The sequence below is a fragment of the Bombus bifarius genome, unplaced genomic scaffold (genome assembly GCF_011952205.1).
Source record: "Bombus bifarius isolate JDL3187 unplaced genomic scaffold, Bbif_JDL3187 scf7180000007984, whole genome shotgun sequence".
Lineage (NCBI taxonomy): Eukaryota > Metazoa > Arthropoda > Insecta > Hymenoptera > Apidae > Bombus > Bombus bifarius.
In genome coordinates, this window is record NW_022884367.1 from 4996033 (window position 1) to 5016571 (window position 20539).

Genomic DNA, 20539 nt, shown 5'->3' on the forward strand with positions numbered 1-20539 from the left:
ATTCCAAGGATTACAGTGGTTAAATAAAATATTTAAGATTTTCTGGCAGTGAAATATTATATATTATCTAAAATTATCTCATGCCAGCTCATACATAACTTTCGTCCACACCCTTTATATTACTACACGTGTATAATATTTATATATTGTATATAATAATGTACATATATAAATTTCTATAAAATGTTTCAATATTTGCAAAATTTATTTACTTTTAATTATTCCTTTTAATATTACTTATATACACTTTCTTAAATTATTTGCTATTATCTTAAATTTTCTATTTGATATCTTTACCCTTATAAATTTGTTGTTTTATATTATGTGTAAAACCTGTTTGTATATATCTGACTTTTGAATAAAATTTTAGTGTAGTATTTTTTGTGAGTAAAATACTACTGGTTAGAATTTGTGCGAGAAATTTGATTTACAAAGGCAGGATATGGTTTGTCTGTACAATTCAAACAATTTCTAAGAAAATAATTATGACTTGACGCATTTTGTGGGTATAACTTTTCCTCAATACGTTTATTTATTACCACTGCTTCAGCAAGAGGTATTGGTTCTGTATACGTAAATGTCTTTTTTTTGGTATCAGACTTATCATCTAGTTTTTTAATATTAATTGGTCCATTAATAACAGAAACTGCATTACTCACTTCATTGGTAGTTCTTATAACAGGTGTGATGTTACCCATTGAATCTAATCTAGAACTGATTTGGTCACATGAACTTATGCAAACCACTGATACTTTAGTTGGAGTTTTTGGTAATAAATTGGAAGCAATTTTTTGTGTCTTTTTTGTCGTTTGTTTTTGTTTAGAATTCAACTGTTTGGCTTTTGTTAATTTTATTTCGGTTTCAAGAATTGTACTCTGTATCTTATTATTACTAAAAGATGGACTTTCTGGATGATGATGTCTAATATGTCTGTGTAAATTATCTTTCCTTCTAAACACAGTTTCACAGAATTTGCAAGAGAATGGCTTTTCATCTAAAATAAATTTTATACATCATTGTAATATGATATATCATATTTTGTTTAGTATGACATACCTGAATGAACTGTCAAATGACGTCTTAATTCACTTTTAGATAAAAATACTCTACTACAGTGTGCGCATGAGAATGGTCTATCTTTTCCATGTATCTTTTTATGACGAATTAACAATGATTTATCTTTGAAGCTTTTATTGCATTGATCACATACATATGGCCTTTCATCTATTAATAAAACAAAGCTGATAAATTTAAGATAACTTAATAGTTGCTTAATGTTTTTTTCTTTGTATAATTACTTACTAGAATGTGTTTTTAGATGACGTTTTAAATTGGTTAACATTCTGAAAGTTTTTTCACATGCTTTACAAGAATATGTGGATGTTCCATTATGTGTATCTAAGTGATTTTTTAAATCATCTTGTTTGGAATACCTTTTATCACATTTAGGACATGTAAATTGTTTTTCCCCTAAAATTAAATTATTGATATTTTAATAAATCTAAATAATGTAAACAAAATGCTTGTATTGTATTATAAAAACTGAATACCATGTGAATACATGTGCCTATTAAGCTTATTTTGCTGAGGAAATGCTTTGTCACAAAGATTACATTTATATGGTTTGTATCCTCTATGAATTCTTTCATGATATTCAAAATGAGACCTTTTAATGAAACTTCTATCACAAAAAGAACATTGATAAGGTTTAATGCCAGTTATACAAGCATCATGATAACATTTTCCTTTCTTGTTTCGAAAAATTTTACTACATATATTGCATTTATACTTTTCTGGTGTCCCTGGTATCACAGTAATATGATTACGATCATGAGATTTTATTGATTTACTTTTTAACTTCTCTTTTTTTGAATATTCTGTTTTAACTTCCTGTAGAATTTTTTAGTATATATATAAAATATGACGACTTTTAAATATGATATATAGATTATAGAGGGTATACTTACCCCATTGAAAATTTCTGATGTTTTATTGCTAGGTGATTTTACTACTACATTATTACTTAAATGTGGATACACATTTAGAAGTATATTGTTCGATTCTATGTTTGAAATATATAGTTTGTTTGGCACAACATTGTTTTTAATCTCTGTTGTAGAAGATTTATGTATCTCCTTTGTTTTATTAAATACATCTTCAGGATATAATTCATAGTTATTTATATAATCGACAGAAATCAATTCAATATTATTTGCTTTGAGTTTGGAATTTTTATTAATAACTAATTCCAAGGGTAATACGTCATTACATATATTACCTTTATCAGAAGTAGAAGCATTATTTAATATTTTTTTTTCTGAAGGAGAGCAATCTAAAGCAAAATATAAAATAATTAATAAACTTATTATAATTGTTAATATTAAATATGAAATGTTATAAATTTCCTACCATAATTTCCGATATTTTGTATACAATGCTCATTTATACAAATTTTGCAACCTTGTTCTTCATATATTAAACACATACGACATTTAATGTGTCCGCAATTATCTTTCACAAGTCTTGTACGTGATGTATTTATTATTTGTCTACAACTTGGACATTCTTTGTTCATCATAAGTATTTTTATTTCCAAACGGAATAGAATACTTTATTTGTTGGTAAATATAATCTTATTAATTATATTAAATCTAATTTTTTTCTTTCATGTATGTACGTTTGTTTGCTTTCTATCGCGTTTCTTAAAATCTAGTGTATCAAATACACATACTAACATCTGATTTATATTGTGCATATAACATTTTTATTCCATTCACATTTTAACAATAAATATAGTTAGAAAGTTCTATAAGAAATACGTGAGATATATATATTATTTATTTCATATAAATATTTATATTTTAATCTATTTTAAAAATAGGTTAAGGTAAATTATAGGTTCACATTCAAGAAGGCAGTATACATGAAAAAGACATTTTACAAAAATAACAATTTTAAAAAAATAGTAATTTAATATTTTGGAATATAAATTTAATCTGGGTGCAATTTAATATTAATAAGAGACATTACTTATACACACATATATATTTAATATAAATATGATGATGATGTAAATACACTAGTGCTGCCTCAAATAGAGGAATATTTAACCTCACTATCAATCAAAGTTTTTAATTCGAAGATTTGGCTTTGCTGAATTATTTTTGTCATTAAAATAAAAATTTACGTTATACTTATCAATAGTTTCCTTTTACATTAAAGGCATGGGAGATAATCTGCGACTGAAGGTAATGTTTGTCAATCAACACTCTTTTAACATTATTTTGAAGGTTATGATTCAATCATTCGGTGATTTCTTTATTTATTTATATTTGGAACATTTCAATTTCATGTAGGTAATTTCGTAAATAGTTTAAGTAATATATCAAGTAATTTGAAAAGTTAATAGTACTATGTTAGTGGTCAATTTTTCATTCTTGTTTGATTATATATATAAATATAAATAGAGAAAAATTTTTATGTAGATAATAAAAAGGATAGCTTTGTTTAAATAAACGCTAGTTTAATGTACCTATGTATTTATTTATTAATATATAAAACAGCAATTCTTTGATGAGATATTACAAAATTTACCATATTTGAGCTATTGTAATCTGGTAAAATTATTATGTTATAGCTATTATAGCTAACAAATATGGGGTTAATTGGATACATTCATCAGGACAATTAAAAAGGCATGCTCATCATTAATAAAATTTATGTCAAATTATATTCGGACTGTCCATTACATTAAGTTAAAGTAATTCATTAAAAGATTTTCCAAGCTTTTTGTAAAACAATAAATACAATGGACAAGGAAGAAAGATCTCTAAGTTAGATCAAATTTTATAATAATACCTACAGTGTGTGGTTTTAATTTAATTAGAAAAATATTACTAGTATGTTAATGAAATTTCCATTAACGAAAAATCAAAGATAAAAATATTTCGTTGCATTAGTGTCGTTTTACTAATACGAAGGCGATACGGACTTGAAAGGAAAGCTGCTGGGCTATAGAAGAGATAAAACTTGAACTTACAACATGCAATCTTTTGCATGTAAAGGATCTTTACTGTAACTTCACTTACTGCTTTAATAGATTTGCATTATCCGCTAATGTTAATTTTTTATCATTTCTCTGCATTTGTTGTAGGATCCTGATTTTATTGGTAAGAAGAGTTTAGTCGTTTATTATAACATTCATTTATTACAGTATATGCCAGTACATGTCAATTTCCATTTTTTCATATTTCATTCTTTTTGATGCCAATTAATTATTTGTATTAGGATTTCCTAAATACGAATATGACAACTAATGCGAATATTGAGAACGCTAGAAACAAGATTCTGGCGGCAAGCGACAAAAGAAGATAAATCGAGTAGTACATATATAGTGAAAATTACTGAACTGTTCGGAATTCGGGAACTTAGCGAAATAGAGACGAGTTTTTCAAGCTCCTTGTATTTTGTCGATAATGACGCATGTAAAACAGAACGAGTAAAGAAAGGAAAAAGATAAGAAGTAGTCGGCAGAGTTGAAAACATTGATGAGAAAACACTATTGCAACGACGACTATAAAAATAATTTCAAATAATTAAATAATTACTATGAGGTAATATACAATATTCTAAATTATCTATGATAAAAATGTATTATTTTGATTTCTATAATTACATTTTACCAACTGATATGAATTCTTAATCAGTCGGTATCTTTCTTAGGCTTTTTAACTAAGGCAGACGTACGCCCATTGAGGAACTTTTTCATTTCCAATTCCTTTGCATATATTCCCAATTAGTATCTAGATAATTTTCTTTTCCCCTTTTATTGTTACTTTTTACTAGTCTTTAATGTCTAAAAGAAGTAATTTTAAAGCCTGTATCATTAACACTAAACCTACCGACACTTCGTGTATACCTATTACTACCGTGTGTTATCAAAGTGACCGGTGATTAAAGAAGTAATAGTTTCTATGATTTAATTTAGATAATGGTTAATTTATAACCGAATGTATATAAAATGATGATCTTTCATAAAATTTCGTCCAAATTTACTTTTGTTTAATTTCAATTATAGACTTAAATAAAATTACACTCTTATTTATATAGAGATATATCTTATTCAACTCAGCTGTATTTTTTACAAATTATCTTATTATCAAATGTACATTTGCCGCATACATATTTCCCGCATCTTAGACAAATTTTCGTAATTTTGTAACATTTACAATTTTTTATTCGACAAGACTTTTGCAGTAATGAATCTGAACTTGTTGATAGTTTTATTGCATGGTTTCTTCCTGCGATTCTTTATACGAAAGTAATGTATGCACCAGATTTATAACAATTTTGTGAATTCTCTATAAATCGGCGCCATACTGTAGATATCATTGGAAATTTATTGGTTCGTAAACGTTGGCTTCTTTAACTCTTCTTATCAAATCGCGAGAAACCTCATAATTTCAGCAAAGTTATTCCTGCTCATTGTTTTTGAAAAAAATGCAGGTCTCCAAATTTTATTCCACAAATATGAGACATCTAAATTCTTTGCTTGATATGCATCGCGGGTATATAGCAGAGCAATAAATGCATCTAGTTTTGTTGCATCTAGCACCCTCTTAGTCCCTAATACTTTAAATGCTTCTTCTTCCTGTCCTTTCATTATATGCCGTTTAGCATATCCCTAAAATTATTATGAACTGTTGTCCTGCCAGGTTTGGGACTTGCACCTATTTCTTTCCAAACTGTCCCATCGGGCCCAGTTTCAATATGTAGGTTCTCTACATCAGTCTCACTCTTTGCTGTCAACATTAATTTATTTCCTTTTTGTCCTGGAGGTGAACGCGTATTTATAAATAATATTCAACTCTGATTGGTTGTAAATAACTTTTCATGTGCTTCCATGCCGTTTTCAGTTGCTGAAGTTTTTTATTCATCGCACACTGAACAATCTTCTTCTATGTTCGTTATTTTTTTTATAATTTTTTTTGTGAAGTCGACATTTCTAGCGTAAATATTTATCACAGAATAACACCATGTACGAAATACAAAATTATTGTCAAATTTGATGTGCTTCACTTTTCTTTTTATAACAGCTTTATAAAAGCTTTGAGATGCTTTCTGTTTGACTTTTAGAGATAACAAGTTTAGATGTCGACTGACTGACTAACAAATTGAAATGTATTCTGGTTAAAAGGACGATAGCAAGTAAGAATATGATCTGCGACGGAGATATTTATACGAAAATATTGATGAGTATTGGCCGTTCTCCACCAACGGTTACTCAAGGGTAAAGTTGGGAAAAACCTACTTTTTCTGTGTTTTATCGCAATGAGCAAGAACCCTAAGAAACTCCTCGACTTTTAAAATGTTTGTAACAATGGACCGTAAAAAATGTTTAATTTTATGGCAGTTCCTTAGGATTATTATGGGCCTGAGTTGATATGTCTTGATAGCTGGTGGTCATCTTGATCGAGGGATAAATTATGATTTATGACAAGATTACGGGCGTAACAGTTGTTATTATTTGTTATTACTGATTTTGTTTGTCATCTGACCTTGTAACTAAATATTTTGTCGGCTAGTCAAATTGACTGAATACAATTTTTTCTTAGAAAAGAAAAAAGCAAACTAAAAGTGAATACCGAAAAATATATTGTATGCATGTTTCAGGAAAAGTCAGAAATTATGAAGCTATATGATAACGTTTAAATATGGTTAAATTTGTAGAAGTTTGAAAACGGTCAATTTGAACGGCGCTGGTAGGTTTAGTGTTAATATTTTTATATATCAACATAAACTGTCTCAATATAAATTTGTAAGGCGTTATAAATGGCCCAGTTTCTCTTCCGAAAATTGAAAATATTAGATATCCCAAAAATTGAAAGAATTGTTTATGGATTTAACTTACTGTTATATTCTTATATTCTGTGATTATTGACATCGAGATTACGCACGTTAGAGCAATAGACTGTAATGATATATTGTAGATAATACTGCTTATAATAGAATAAGATATTTCTTTACGGCTGATGAACAATTTGAAGGTGTTGCTGAAACCTGGAGTAAAAATCTTTCCAGACAATTACTAAAATTAAAAAATATAAGTTTTTATGCAAAAAAAGTAATTTACACCTTTCCCCAAAATTTCTTCGTGAAATGTTAATTACTTAACAGTTGCAGCAGTTTCCTCCAGTGTAACGCTGTTGAAAAGTGTTACGCCGGGAGACTCTCAGCCTGGCCCAGGTCACACACCGCGGGCCAGACGGACACCACATGTCCGCTCTTCCGTACGGCGTATCCTCAATAGCCTTAAGCATCCGTCATAAACCTGAGTCACTTGCCTGCTAAGGTCCTTCAAACAAACATCTGTTTCCGAGGAATTTCTCGAGACTATTGTCTACCACGGCTTAACTAAGGAAAGTTGGCTTTTCGCACGTACGCTGCAACTGTCCTCCCACTAACCACTTTCTCTCGAGGGCGGTTAAGACCCTTCGTTTAACCAATTAGAAACGAAGCCTATTCCCTCACTCTCCTAAATAACATCGGCACCAACAAATCCGATGGTCCCGTGCGCTAGACACACCCATCCTTAGCTTTCCTTCGACACATCATCGTCTCCCAGTACTGTACGGATTTCACATCCTTCGAACGGTCAACATCCTTCGAGCGGGTAGACACACCCGCAGATCAGTCACTCACTCATCTCGTACACACGCACCAGTGTAACTATCCTCGTTATAAGTTGTGGAATAAACGGTGAAATATAACTTACTACTGTGTCAAATTCAATCAACCACCTCTGTTATCTTAACCGAAACAGGGGAACGACTACTTCGCGGCGTCGATTCAACGAATCGTAGCGAGAATTTACGCCTCTCGCTGACGCGTTTTCCTCGCGACCGCGTCTCTCCGCGAACGGTCGTAACAAAAAGGAAGAACGCGAAATCGCCGCATACCCAAATCGTCAAGTGCTGCTCCAAACGCCTCTTTGTCAATGTGTTGATGGAAATTTTGTAAAGATATTTGTTAAACTTTCGTTTGACTGAAAGAGGTTGAGGCTAAACATTATATAGTTTAGTGGTTTCCAACTTCTCTTTCATGCTTGCTTGCTGCCCTTTCCTGCATTTATCGTTGTCGACAAAATATGTAGTATTTATTTACTAAGAGCTTGGAAAATCGTGTCTCACGCGTTAGTTGTTTTAATCTAATTTTGAATCTCGAAAGGTTACTAGATATCAGATACGTTTTATAACAGCAAAATTTCGTATCTGTGCAATAAAATCTCAGTAAGTGTATAACGAAAAATAAATAATTGTTTATTTATATTTAGTAGATTATTTGTCTCCTTTAGGTATTACGCACATTTAAAAAGCTGCATCGTACGCGAATGGAAACTTTTCAAGGTGATGACCATGCATTACAAGGTACAAATGTTTTAACATAGTTATTAAATATTCTTTGAATGCGTAATATTTGGATAAATGTTACTTAGTTACAAGGAATAAGTTAAACGAAGAGTACAAAAAGTACAAAAATGTCACAAACCCAGCTGCTATTGAAGAGGTAAAATTTTGATTTAGAAGTATTATATACGATGGTATAAGCCGATACAAGTCACGGAATCATAAAGGGATTTAGAAAAACGATGGAAATGCTTATTTTTGGGATATAATACGATATAAATACGTTAAGTATGCGAACAAGTTTGGGGACTATTAATCCTCTTTATTCTCTTCACTTAGGAATTTCGTAGGATGTGCTTTGATATTTTGTTATGGATTTGTGTGAGCAGGAAGGTTAAATGTTTAATGTACAATTTTTTTTATAAAGTACAGGATCGTTTACGGCATGAAAAGTTATAGTCTTCTCGACGATTATTACTGCATGCCCCGTCGTTTAGGTTGCCCAATATTCCTTTGTACAGAGAAGGTTGCCGCGTTTCAGGCAACCAATTTCACCATTTTTCCTAATGTTAATGATTAATGAATATAATCTCAAACGCAATTATTTTATTCTTTGTTTTCGTCTTATCTTGGCTTGTTGAAGCACCTCTTATATTTTCTACTGCTTAACCATGCAAAATAAAAGGAAAAAGATATTTAATATAAATGTTAAATGAATATTGTTTTAGCTAAACAAATTTGCTGAAGAAGTAGAACACGAACTACGAACAACAGTAATTCAAGCAGTTGAAACAAAGCCTGGAACTTTCGGTAATATTCTAAAAATATAAATAATTTATATTATTTCTTTCCAACTTAGTTTCATAATGTTCTAGAATTACGTCTTACAGCTGATAAATTGATAGATAGTGTACCTTACAAGGATGAGGAATGTCATAGTAGTAATAAAAATGCAGATCTAAGTATACCCACTTCAAAAGATAAACCAAAATAGTAATTGCAAATGTAAAATAAATTCTGATTTTGTAATATGTTAGATAATTAAGTCTAGAATAAAAAGAGAATGTGTTGCTTTATGAAAAAATATGCTGATGTAATTAATTATTTAATATTGCCCTTTCTAATACTTAATGATTATTTTCAACACTTGTTATTTCGAATTTTCTATGAATATTAAATAGCTATTTCCAATATTTTCAAAGACTCATTGCACAAATTATGGATTATTCTAGGAATAAATAAAGTACAATATCTTATCACGTATTTTATAGAACAATTGTATATTAATCATCAGGAGAAAAACAGTAGCCAATTATAACTAATTATTGCAAAATATCTGTAATATTACATTTTTCTAATAATTGATTTTTCCTTTTAATGATTTCTATGTGTTTTTTTGGAGCTGTCAAGATGTTTACATTCCGTAACTTATAGCATTCAGTTACCACCATCGACCTTCATCCTAAAAAGTACAAAAATAATTTGTTAATATTTATTAACAATACTATTACATTAATTATTTTCAACTGAATGACATACAATTTGCAAATCATATTTATGATAAAAACATCTATATTGAAGGGGTACTTACCTATTTGGAATGTTATCCTTTTATATTGATGGAATGTGTTAATCAGTTCTCACCTATGTTTGTACATTTCTATATGATACAGCATCTCATCCGTATATACGGCCGATATCTATCTCACCCGATATAAGTGGGTTTTGTACTTGTTAAAAAACAATTTTTACAGTTTCTCAACACAAAAAATGATAAAAAGGGAAGATGAGGACAATACTTAGTACATATACAATGTTTTTGGTGCAAACCTAATGAGATATTCATTTTGTAAACTTGATTTGTGAGATTTAATGGATACATAAGTAACAAATAAACGTAGTTTAATACTAACACATGTTCAGGATGGTTACGAATTTGGTCAAGTAAATCTGCTGGTCTTATTTGTTCAGTGCAGATGCGGTGTACAGCAGTAAATAACGGGAATTTTTCTAGCAAATTCTTAGCTTTTAGCATTCCGTGAACCTCATCAGCTGTGGCTGGTCCTTGCAATTTTTGACCACCTAAAAGTTCTTCTTCGAGCTGTCTAATAGTCTAGTAGGAAACATACGATAATTTTATGAAATATTTCATTCACTTCCTTAGATGAAACGAGGTATAGAAGATGTAAAATAAACAATATACGAATAAATGAAATGTATACTTTTCCAGTTTTAACATATTGCTCGCAAACTCTGCGATTTCTTCCACCGTAGCAAGTAGTTATCAAATCTGCTACACCGCAACTTTCGAAGAACGTTGAAAGTTTCGAGCCACTGTAAAATGTGTCTACGAACTTGACCATTTCCATTAATCCCAATCTGATAACGGCTGCTTTTGTATTATCACCTAGTCCCATACCATCTACGAAACCAGCGGCACATGCCACGATATTCTGAAACGTATATGTAAAGTATACTCGCATAAATTAAACATAAGCGTCACAATATACCAAACACAAATAAGAAAGAGCATTATTTTATTAATATTAGGACTTATATATATATAATTGCATACCTTTAAGGCACCACATACTTCAACAGCTTCACAGTCTTCAACAACTACAACTCTGAAATTAGGAGTTTGAATAAGGTCCCTTAACACTGGGGCCAAGCGTTTATCTCTACAACCTATAAATAATGAAAAGCAATTGTGATTAGTATATAACAATAATATCGAATATTAAATCATATAAGTCGGATAATAATTACCAATAGTTGTTTCACAGAACTTCTCCTCGGCAACTTCGTTAGCTAGATTTGCTCCCATTAAAACGTAACATTGGATTCTTAAATTTTTTTCAATGATTTTAGAAATTAATTCGATATTCGTTCCATCACCTCGATCAAAACCCTTGATAGATATTAAACATCTTTAATAACGAATAACGATTGAATAAGATACTTGATAAGATCTAATTAACAATAAATACCTTAATTAACGATACACCAACCGCGGTTGGTTTAATTTTACCGAGCAATGTTGCACATAGTGTTCGTATAAACTGATGAGGTATTACAAAAATAAGAATATCCGCGTCTTTGGCAGCTTCAACAACGTCTGGGACGGCAACCTTAAAATTGCATATCAAATTAATGTGGTGTTTATTAAGTAATTCGTATCGTTTCTTAAATGACTCAACACACATCTAATCATATATCTGACCGATTAAAAAGATCTTGAAATTAGCAGTAAATCATGAATGAAAAAATGACTTTTATCTTAAGACTTTCATATCGCTATTGATTTAGATCGATGGATTTATTATTTTTTGTTCTGAAGCTAGATAAATTTCTAATGAAATCTTTAGAGTAGCTTCTTAAAAGATATAGTTTATAAATTTGAAGTCGCAAAGAATACGAAAGAAAAACAAACTTGCCGCAAAGCACGAATGATATAATAAAAATGAGTCATTCTATGTTAAATTATTTTTTATTAGCTAAGTCAATTAATTAGCTAGTTAAATTATTATTTATTATTTATTATTAGCACTGCGGAGTCTGCCAATGATGCAATCTGATGTAATTGAAATAAGCACGAAGATACAAAATTTATTCAATTTCGTGACGTGATACGTCGTTTCCGAGAAAATAATTTTAAAAACGAATAATTCTTATCGTCCATGCTATCGAGTTTACAATATTTGCTCTTCTTTGGTTTAATCGTAAAAAATCGTTAGTTATTTTTGCAGCATAGGATTAATTTTAGAAGCGTATATAAAATAAGACGAGAAAATAATGCTAATAATAATACTAGATATAATACAAATACAGGGTGTACGAAAGAATTGGGGACAGACATGTAGTATTCATGAAAGCGAGCAAAACGGTCATGATAAACATGGATAAAAAAACCATTAGTTTCGATGTTACAAGATATTTTTGTCAGTAAAATATTACTTCCGCATACCTGTAAAGTTTACAATATATATTCAATATTTTCCCTGTTCATTTCAACGTACACAATTCGTTGAGTTTTCTCACAATTCTTTTTAGTTTATTAATTAATGGCTTTCGAACCAACGTGTCTTAAGATCTTTCTGCTTATTTTGATGTGTACTACATGTTACTAAAGTTTGTCCCCAATTCTTTTGTGCAGCTCGTATACATATTCGTATGTAAGGTTTCGCAAGTAAAGTGGCAAATTACGCCAAAAAATATCGTTAATTCAGCTCCGCTATAGATACGTCTAATCATCGTGTTAAGAGATTATATTTCCGCTTTCACTGACAATGAGATGAGTTTGTATGATTCTTAATGCTTCGCAATGAGAGAAGTAAAAAATAACCAGCCAGCTTGTGATACGTGTAGAAATTGGAATAGCGAAATGACTTTCGTGGTCATTTAATATACTCTATTTTTTATTGGAGTTACGTAAAATTGCAAACTTATTTCTATCAAATTGTTGATACGCGGAGTCGGTTGATAATGAAACTGGTCTTAACAATTTGCAATTATGTATCGTGTTGTATTTTGATATTTAGCGAATATGTTCATTAGGAACTTACTTGCGCGCATATAAAACTGAATATTTATTGTTATCCAAAGATGAAGATGCATTGAATTTTATATGTGTGTATAATCTTCGTTAAACTTATTTTGCATGAATTCGAAAATAGCCACATGAATTGCATCATTTTTCAATCTAATCAACATCTTTAAGACCGGATGAAATACTTAAAAATTGATTAGCGCGACACTGTTCAACTAGATAACTGATAAGTATTTTATCTGCTACCACTTATTCCAGAATCGGATATAATATAGGATATCCGGATTTTTTAAATGTCCACTGGATGCAACGTACAGTAAGTTCTTTTTTTTTACTCTAGAATAATACTTGTTAATTAGTTAATTAATACCTGCAATTAATATTTGTATTATAGGATAGGCGTATTAATGATTTTTATTTGATTTATAGTGAAATATTGAGAGCTATAGATTCCTCACAGCTTGTTGACAAGAGACCAGAAATAGCAACCCCTGCTAGCTGGGTGGTAAGAAAAGCTTTCTTTTTTACATGCTCATTAATTATACAGCTTTATTAGAAGTTAGTATTATTTGTATATTTTTTATTATTTGGATAGCGCGATGGTAGATATAGCATAACGACAATAGCGAATATTTTAATAATAGTTAATAATTTACCTAGGATATACTTTGCGGCGGCTTTATAAAAATATATTTCACTGTGTATTTATAGCCTGGTGAAAAAGTTATGATACTTCCAACTGTGAAAGATGAAGAACTCACTAAACCTTTCCCCAAAGGAGTAGACAAAGTATCAATGCCTTCTGGAAAGGTTTACATCCGCACAACTACAAATTATCGAATGTCCTCAATAATTCATCAATGCATGATTTCGTATTAAACAATGTATTATCTTTTGTACATTTCTCACTTTTGTAATGCTATGTTAAAATTGAAAGTTCGTTGAACGTATTAAATAAAGATATAATTTTTTTGAATTCGTCGCTTTATGATATACTCCTGAGCTTTTAATCAAATTATTTGCTGCTACTTATTCTAGAATTGGATATAGACAGGATATCCGGTTTTTTTATTAATAGTAGGACAAATTTGACATTGGTGAGAAGACGAAAGCTATTGTAGCGAGATGTATTAAATGTACCGTTAGGTGAAAAATGGGATACGTTCGAAAAATAGACATTAAGAGCTATTCTGGGGCAAGTGTCGGGTTAATCATTTTATGAAGAATGTACGCGGTTAAATGACGGTTCATGTTTTAATCAACAAAGCAATAAATTTATAGCGTTTTAATAAAATTTTAAATATTTTGTTATTTAAAATGTAGCAACAGCTGATTGAACAAAATTTCCTGGGAATCCTTCGACATAACACATAACACATATTTGTCGATGACTGTTTAAAAGGATTTTACTAAAACAATGTGCATCACACTTGTTGGATGCTACGTTTTTTCTTGTAACAGTCAGATTTATTTAATGCGTATACGTTTCTCAGTGGCGGTAGATTCAACATCAGTTAGTACGAAGGAAGTAAGTACTTATCGGACAGTTAATGGGAGGAGCGATTGTGTTGAATGATAGAAAAGATTCCAATATATCATTAATTTGATAAATTCTATAATAATCTTTATAATCTTAAGATCATTCAGTTTCCGTAATCCCCTATGAAAGATTATGGTGAACGATTTTTATATATATTTATTAGATTTATAGTTATTACATATATTTATTAAAATCTTTTTTCTAAATCTGTATCTATAGAAAACTTATGTGCCAGTGAAATTTAAATAAAATAAAAATACGAACGCATAGATCCATTAGATAACATTAGATTCATAGCTCACGATATACTCGCTAAACGTCTCGCATGACACGGATCTACATTGATCGTGTAAGAACGCAATAAGATACAAACCTACTCGTATATGATAATTATATACTATATAAACGTACGTTAGCAGATAGTTTGCTATTTCCAGGCATGCTCGTTATCCACATCTATATGATAAAGGTAAAAAGATCTTGTATCTTAAATTCTTGATCAATTTAGGAGCTCTGTCTAAATCTACAATTTTTATTCGTCGAAAGTTTTATTTTTTACTCTTTAATATGTATTAGCTAAATTCATAATTGACAATCATAATTGGCTCTTATAGGATTTCGTTCTTTCTATATTTACAAAATACCTAAATAGAGTTTTCATAGTAATTCAACTATACTTTGCTATGTCGAATACACATACAAAGATAAACCTGTAGATCTTTTTGTTCAGAAAGTTTTTCCATCGTTCTTAGATTCTAGTTTAAGAATAGATTCGACGATCTAATCTTGTATGAAGCACGATGAAGTAACGTTATTTAAGGATACGTTATTCAAGGATACGAAAGGTAAAAGTCAAATTCCTTTTTCATATTTAACAATTAACGTTACGGATGTTTAGACCATGGACTCCTGGCTCTTTTTTCACAGATCTTCCTAAGCAATTAGCGAAATGAAAAAACATAAGCAGCAAGATTTTATGCTAGAACAGCTTCCTTTGTATGTAACAATAAGAGTATGTAAGTTAATAGTAAACGAAATTCTTTGATTTTCCACCCACGCATTATTGCCAGTAAGGAGAAGTTGGCATATCCTTAGAAGAAACATGTTTACTAATTGCCATATATTAACGTGGATAACGCGTAGATAACACGTCAGTTATGCCGATTGCGGCAAAAGAGGGGAGAAGAGCTGTTATGCTTAAATAGCGCTGCTAGCGCTTAATTCGTACATTGTACGTGCGTATAGCAATAACACATAAGTACTGACACTAGTAAATCGTAACGACAGCTCTTCAGAAATCGTTATCTAAAGTGAGATCTGTTAGATATAAAGTTTTAAGAGATTAATCATGAGGCTTAATTCGATGTTTCCCAATTTTGAAATTGACTCTACTAAGGGGAAAATTAATTTTTACGATTGGCAGGGAGATTCGTAAGTGGAATTATATTTATTTATTTGTCTTTTGATTTGGTATAGAATTTCTCGGAAATTTGATAAAAGATTTTGTATAGTTGATTAGGTAGCGGAAACTATATAACAGATTGCTACTGTTATTACTATTACACATATCCGGCACGATGTTATACATATTTGTATCCTAAACATTAGTCAGTTTAAGCTAAGTATTAAGAAAAAAAAAAAACAATACAAATAGTGAAACGACGAGGAAGGTTACACACAGATCTAGTTTGAAACTGATTTCGTGTACGTTAATATTCCACGAAGTTTGATAGAATAATACGAACAATATTAATAATGAATGTATTTTTTTTAAATTTTATGCTTTAGCTGAAGTTTGTTACTTATTTTAGAAATGTTGTTTTGATAATTTCACGGCATTTACAGCGGAGAAGCTGTCTCTATCTCTCTTCTCTTTACGTGTGTATAGACACATTAAATATTTATAATGAAACTAATTAATTCGCAATCAAATACCGATAATTCTCAAATACGTTATCTTTCATAAATCTTAATTTATAAGATTTACTATTTAATAACAAGGAAAACGGTAAGTTGTAAGTAATAGGCGTTCGTAATTATCGTTTTAATAGCCATTACTGTTTTGTGGGTAATATTGTTCTACTGTCACGAAACTGAGCGCGTTACATTCTAAAAAAGTAACAATAACATATGATTCATTATCGTGTCCACTTCTGTGCTTTGGTTGTGTGATATTGAATACGAGTAATCTAATATTGTCTATGAATAATTAAGGTTAATAAACACGAAACTAAAGAGAAAACAACGGTGAAATTAAAACAGTATTTTCAGAGTACATTTTATCTTAAATCATTACGTAATGTTCGTACGTAGCTTATCAGACTACATTTTTAAGTATGACAGACATAGAAATTTTTAAATCTGGAAATTGAATGAAAAAATTATTATCGTATCAAGTGTAATATACGTTTATCGTGAGTGTGGTAATATACACTGTAAAAAACGAATTTCAATGATGTTACAAAGTAAGAGAGAAATGTAATTGATATATAGAATTACAGATTGTGAATATTTATAAAACCTTCTTTCTTATTTTTTTTCTACTTTATTATTATAGATGGGTCGTTCTATTTTCTCATCCTGCTGACTTTACACCGGTTTGCACCACCGAATTGGGTCGTTTAGCAGTGCATCAATCCAGTTTTGCACGCCGAAACACAAAACTGTTAGCTCATTCCGTTGACAAACTACAGGATCATATTGATTGGGTTAATGTTAGTATCAAAAATATTCTTCAATATTTGCCGAGACGATAGATGTTGCGCTTTGTTATTACAATTACAATTTGAAGAGTATTCTGTATGCTGCAGCGTCATTCTCAAAGATTACATATGCACATTATAAATGATTTCGTTTCATGTGTGTGCATAGAATAAATTAGGTGATCTTCTTGTAAACAATGATTATAATATCGTTTGCAATGCTTATAATAGAGTATTCGAACAGTTTTCATGCAAACTTTGTCAATATATATTCGTAGGCAAAAATAAGAATAAAATGTTATAAACTTGATATTGAAGTACCATTAAAAAGTTCTAATTGAAATACGAGATACAGAAAGAATAATTACAAACTATTAGTATTATCATTACATATTAACACTCTACTTTACATAATTATTTCATTTCGATAAAAGATTGTCAGTCTACTAAGAAATTAAATTTATTAGCTTATAAAGTTCGTATTAATCTTACTTTGCTTTAATGGGCCAACTAGCGCTTTCTATCAGTTCTCATTGTAGGTATTAATATTTGTTTGACATATCTTTTTTTGTATCCTGCGTACATAAAGATGGTGTATATTTGTACTCGATTTATGCCATTTTATGCGAATATATATTTTTATTTTCTATAATTTTGTTTATTGTAGGATATTAAATCATATTGCAAGGACATTCCTGGGGACTTCCCATACCCAATTCTTGCCGATCATAATCGTAAACTGGCAGTGAAGTTGGATATGATCGACGAAGACAGCAAAGATGATCCGGAGAAAGCTCTAACTGTTCGTGCTTTGTACATTATAAGCCCCGATCATCGTTTACGTTTATCGATGCATTATCCAGCGTCCACTGGACGCAACGTAGAGTAAGTTCTTTTTTTTTTTACTATAGAATAATACTTGTTAAGTAGTTAATTAATACCTGTAATTAATACTAGTATTATAGGATAAACGTATTAATGATTTTTATATAATTTATAGTGAAATACTGAGAGTTATAGATTCCTTACAACTTGTCCATAAGAGACCAGAAATAGCAACCCCTGCTAACTGGGTGGTAAGAAAAGCTTTCTTTTTTACGTGCTCATTAATTATACAGCTTTATTAGAAGTTAGTATTATTTGTATGTTTTTTATTATTTGGATAGCGCGATGGTAGATATAGCGTAACGACAATAGCGAAAATTTTAATAATAATTAACAATTTACCTAGGATATATTTTGCGGTGACTTTATAAAAATATATTTCACTGTGTAATTACAGCCTGGTGAAAAAGTTATGATACTTCCAACTGTGAAAGATGAAGAACTCACTAAACTTTTCCCCAAAGGAGTAGACAAAGTATCAATGCCTTCTGGAAAGGTTTACGTACGTACAACCACAGATTATTGAATGCCTTCAATAATTCATCAATGAATGATTTCGTATTAAATAATGTATTATCTTCTGTACATTTCTCACTCATGTAATGTTATGTTAAAATTGAAAGTTTGTTGAACATATCGAATAAAGATATAATTTTTTTAATTCGTCGTTTTATGATATACTCTTGAATTTTGAACAAAATTTGTGTTATCACAATATAGACAACGAAGAGGAGTAAAATTGAAGAACAATTTTACAAAAACTATGAATTTTCTTACTTACTTTACTTATTTTTTATCTCTCCTAACATCTCTCCTAATAATTGAATTGGTAGAATAGGTATATAATAATCACTTAATTCATGTAAGTATTCCTATTGATCAAATCCCAATTCTTCATAGAACTTTTTATTAAAATTATTTAATGAAAAATTAATAGAAACATACGATACACTTAACATAAAAATGACAGGATTTGAACGTTAAAAGAAAGAAAAGTTAATAATGTCGATACACTCAGAAAAAAATATACACACTTTTAAATGAAATGAAACTTACAATATTTTCTGGCAATTTGTGCCCAGGAAGATATTTCACGTTTTCATGCAACTGATTTATGATGTCAGTCAACTTTTGACTGTTCACTATTTCTTCGTAAACATACATTGTCACGCGTGTTTCAAATATGTTGTTATATTTGACTGCATTGGCACCTACAATTTTTGCTATGGCTGAACCCCTGAAGTACAAAGTAAAAAGAATTATATAAGATAACTAAACTTCCAATTATCTTATAATATGTAGTTTTGTGTAAAATAGATTGTAAGACTGTCATTTCTCTCTCTCTCTCTCTCTCTCTCTCTCTCTCTCTATATATATATATATATATATATATATATTTACAGCTATATTCATTAGCTATATATATATATATTTATAGCTATATTCATTAGCTATATATATATATTTATAGCTATATTCATTAGCTATATATATATATATATATAGCTAATGAAATCGAGCCCTAAAATTGTATACAAACGTCAATGCAAATATTGATGAAAAGTGAAGAAAAAAAAATTGTAGAAAGTAAAAATAAAAAATAAATATAAAAATAATAAGTGAAGATATAATACGATTTATTATAAATGATATTACATTATACTTTGAGAAACCTTCAATACAAATGTATAAAAAAAAAGAAGAGAAAAAATCTCATACACGTACCAATTGCCGCTTCCTACAATGCATACCCTCTTCTTTCCTTCTGTAGTCATTTTGTAGTTTTTAATGTACAACTGGCTTAGAATTTACAAACTCACGAGGGTATAGAATACTCTATGCACGGTTAAAGTATCACAAATTTGCTTATTTTCGAACGCCGGTGTACGACTGACTGACTGACTGACTGACCAACTAACTTACAAACTAACTTCAGCCTTCATTGACCTTAGTAACGATCGCAAATTATTTTCTAACGGTTGGCATTCATTGTTCTGGACCAAGGCCAATATAAACGCAACAGCAGACCGTGGCCAGAATAAATGCTAAAAATAGTGGCAACTTAATAATAATACTTAATATATATCTCGAAGGTTCTAACATTACAAGGCAGTCTTTTGAATTTTAAGTTTCAGAATAAAACGAAAAATTCTTATAAAATAACTGCTGAGCGTAATATTAACATTAAATAATAAAGAAACATTTTTATGAAGTCATATTATGTGCATTCGAAAAATATGTGCAAATAAATATTTTGTAGTTTTCCAAAATAATAAAAAAGAAGAAAAGGACGGAGAAGTACCCATTACCAAATTACCATTACTCAATCTCCTTATTATCGGGACGTTAACAAATTTACATCATAAGTTTTGTCGCGTTGGATCAAATCATTATGACTATTGTTACGTCGTACAGTAATTATATACCATATTTATATAAAAATCTAAATTATCTTAAA

The 20539-nt window shown here is 29.9% G+C and overlaps 5 protein-coding genes and 1 long non-coding RNA gene across 7 annotated transcripts; 3 read left to right on the forward strand and 3 right to left on the reverse strand.

The window, feature by feature from the left end:
* Positions 1–253: 253 nt before the first annotated feature.
* Positions 254–2612, reverse strand: LOC117204937 (zinc finger protein 184-like). Its single transcript, XM_033442861.1, has 6 exons — positions 2410–2612; positions 1968–2332; positions 1551–1890; positions 1303–1470; positions 1057–1224; positions 254–994 (listed from the first exon to the last, which is right to left on the reverse strand). The coding sequence occupies exons 1-6, from the start codon at positions 2576–2578 to the stop codon at positions 396–398; spliced, it is 1809 nt and encodes a 602-aa protein (XP_033298752.1). The 5' UTR covers positions 2579–2612; the 3' UTR covers positions 254–395.
* LOC117204942 (peroxiredoxin-6-like) lies at positions 2505–13927 on the forward strand. The gene is made up of 4 exons (XM_033442868.1): positions 2505–2621; positions 13213–13270; positions 13384–13459; positions 13666–13927. The coding sequence occupies exons 2-4, from the start codon at positions 13248–13250 to the stop codon at positions 13831–13833; spliced, it is 267 nt and encodes an 88-aa protein (XP_033298759.1). The 5' UTR covers positions 2505–2621; positions 13213–13247; the 3' UTR covers positions 13834–13927.
* On the forward strand, positions 3084–9491 carry LOC117204941 (complex III assembly factor LYRM7). Its single transcript, XM_033442867.1, has 5 exons — positions 3084–3248; positions 8354–8426; positions 8495–8565; positions 9134–9215; positions 9281–9491. Exons 1-5 carry the CDS (start codon positions 3225–3227, stop codon positions 9397–9399), a joined length of 369 nt encoding a protein of 122 aa, XP_033298758.1. The 5' UTR covers positions 3084–3224; the 3' UTR covers positions 9400–9491.
* On the reverse strand, positions 9662–20221 carry LOC117204939 (glycerol-3-phosphate dehydrogenase [NAD(+)], cytoplasmic-like). Of its 2 annotated transcripts, none has more exons than XM_033442865.1 (8): positions 19807–19856; positions 19138–19318; positions 11396–11536; positions 11175–11316; positions 10981–11093; positions 10628–10858; positions 10319–10518; positions 9662–9867 (listed from the first exon to the last, which is right to left on the reverse strand). In XM_033442865.1, the coding sequence occupies exons 1-8, from the start codon at positions 19854–19856 to the stop codon at positions 9843–9845; spliced, it is 1083 nt and encodes a 360-aa protein (XP_033298756.1). In that variant the 3' UTR covers positions 9662–9842. The 2 variants fall into 2 exon arrangements, with proteins under 2 accessions (XP_033298756.1, XP_033298754.1); XM_033442863.1 differs by lacking the exon at positions 9662–9867 and adding an exon at positions 9969–10235 and having other exon boundaries at positions 19807–20221.
* On the forward strand, positions 15700–18805 carry LOC117204940 (peroxiredoxin-6-like). Its single transcript, XM_033442866.1, has 5 exons — positions 15700–15925; positions 17052–17208; positions 17864–18081; positions 18197–18272; positions 18479–18805. Exons 1-5 carry the CDS (start codon positions 15843–15845, stop codon positions 18605–18607), a joined length of 663 nt encoding a protein of 220 aa, XP_033298757.1. The 5' UTR covers positions 15700–15842; the 3' UTR covers positions 18608–18805.
* On the reverse strand, positions 17967–18511 carry LOC117204943. Its single transcript, XR_004487159.1, has 2 exons — positions 18424–18511; positions 17967–18137 (listed from the first exon to the last, which is right to left on the reverse strand). It is a non-coding gene; the product is annotated as an uncharacterized LOC117204943 (long non-coding RNA).
* Positions 20222–20539: the final 318 nt, after the last annotated feature.

Coding starts and splice junctions, on each gene's coding strand:
- LOC117204942 (XM_033442868.1), top strand. CDS start 13,248: ATGTCCACTGGATGCAACGTACA. Junction 13,271..13,383: donor TCCACTGGATGCAACGTACA/GTAAGTTCTTTT, acceptor TTTGATTTATAG/TGAAATATTGAGAGCTATAG. Junction 13,460..13,665: donor CAACCCCTGCTAGCTGGGTG/GTAAGAAAAGCT, acceptor GTGTATTTATAG/CCTGGTGAAAAAGTTATGAT.
- LOC117204941 (XM_033442867.1), top strand. CDS start 3,225: ATGGGAGATAATCTGCGACTGAAG. Junction 8,427..8,494: donor TGATGACCATGCATTACAAG/GTACAAATGTTT, acceptor AATGTTACTTAG/TTACAAGGAATAAGTTAAAC. Junction 9,216..9,280: donor AACAAAGCCTGGAACTTTCG/GTAATATTCTAA, acceptor ATAATGTTCTAG/AATTACGTCTTACAGCTGAT.
- LOC117204937 (XM_033442861.1), bottom strand. CDS start 2,578: ATGATGAACAAAGAATGTCCAAGTTGTAGACAAATAATAAATACATCA. Junction 2,333..2,409: donor ACAAAATATCGGAAATTATG/GTAGGAAATTTA, acceptor ATTTTGCTTTAG/ATTGCTCTCCTTCAGAAAAA. Junction 1,891..1,967: donor CATCAGAAATTTTCAATGGG/GTAAGTATACCC, acceptor AAAATTCTACAG/GAAGTTAAAACAGAATATTC.
- LOC117204939 (XM_033442863.1), bottom strand. CDS start 19,856: ATGACTACAGAAGGAAAGAAGAGGGTATGCATTGTAGGAAGCGGCAAT. Junction 11,094..11,174: donor GTTCTGTGAAACAACTATTG/GTAATTATTATC, acceptor CATTATTTATAG/GTTGTAGAGATAAACGCTTG. Junction 10,859..10,980: donor AAGTATGTGGTGCCTTAAAG/GTATGCAATTAT, acceptor TATACGTTTCAG/AATATCGTGGCATGTGCCGC.
- LOC117204940 (XM_033442866.1), top strand. CDS start 15,843: ATGAGGCTTAATTCGATGTTTCCCAATTTTGAAATTGACTCTACTAAG. Junction 15,926..17,051: donor TACGATTGGCAGGGAGATTC/GTAAGTGGAATT, acceptor TTATTATTATAG/ATGGGTCGTTCTATTTTCTC. Junction 17,209..17,863: donor ATCATATTGATTGGGTTAAT/GTTAGTATCAAA, acceptor TGTTTATTGTAG/GATATTAAATCATATTGCAA.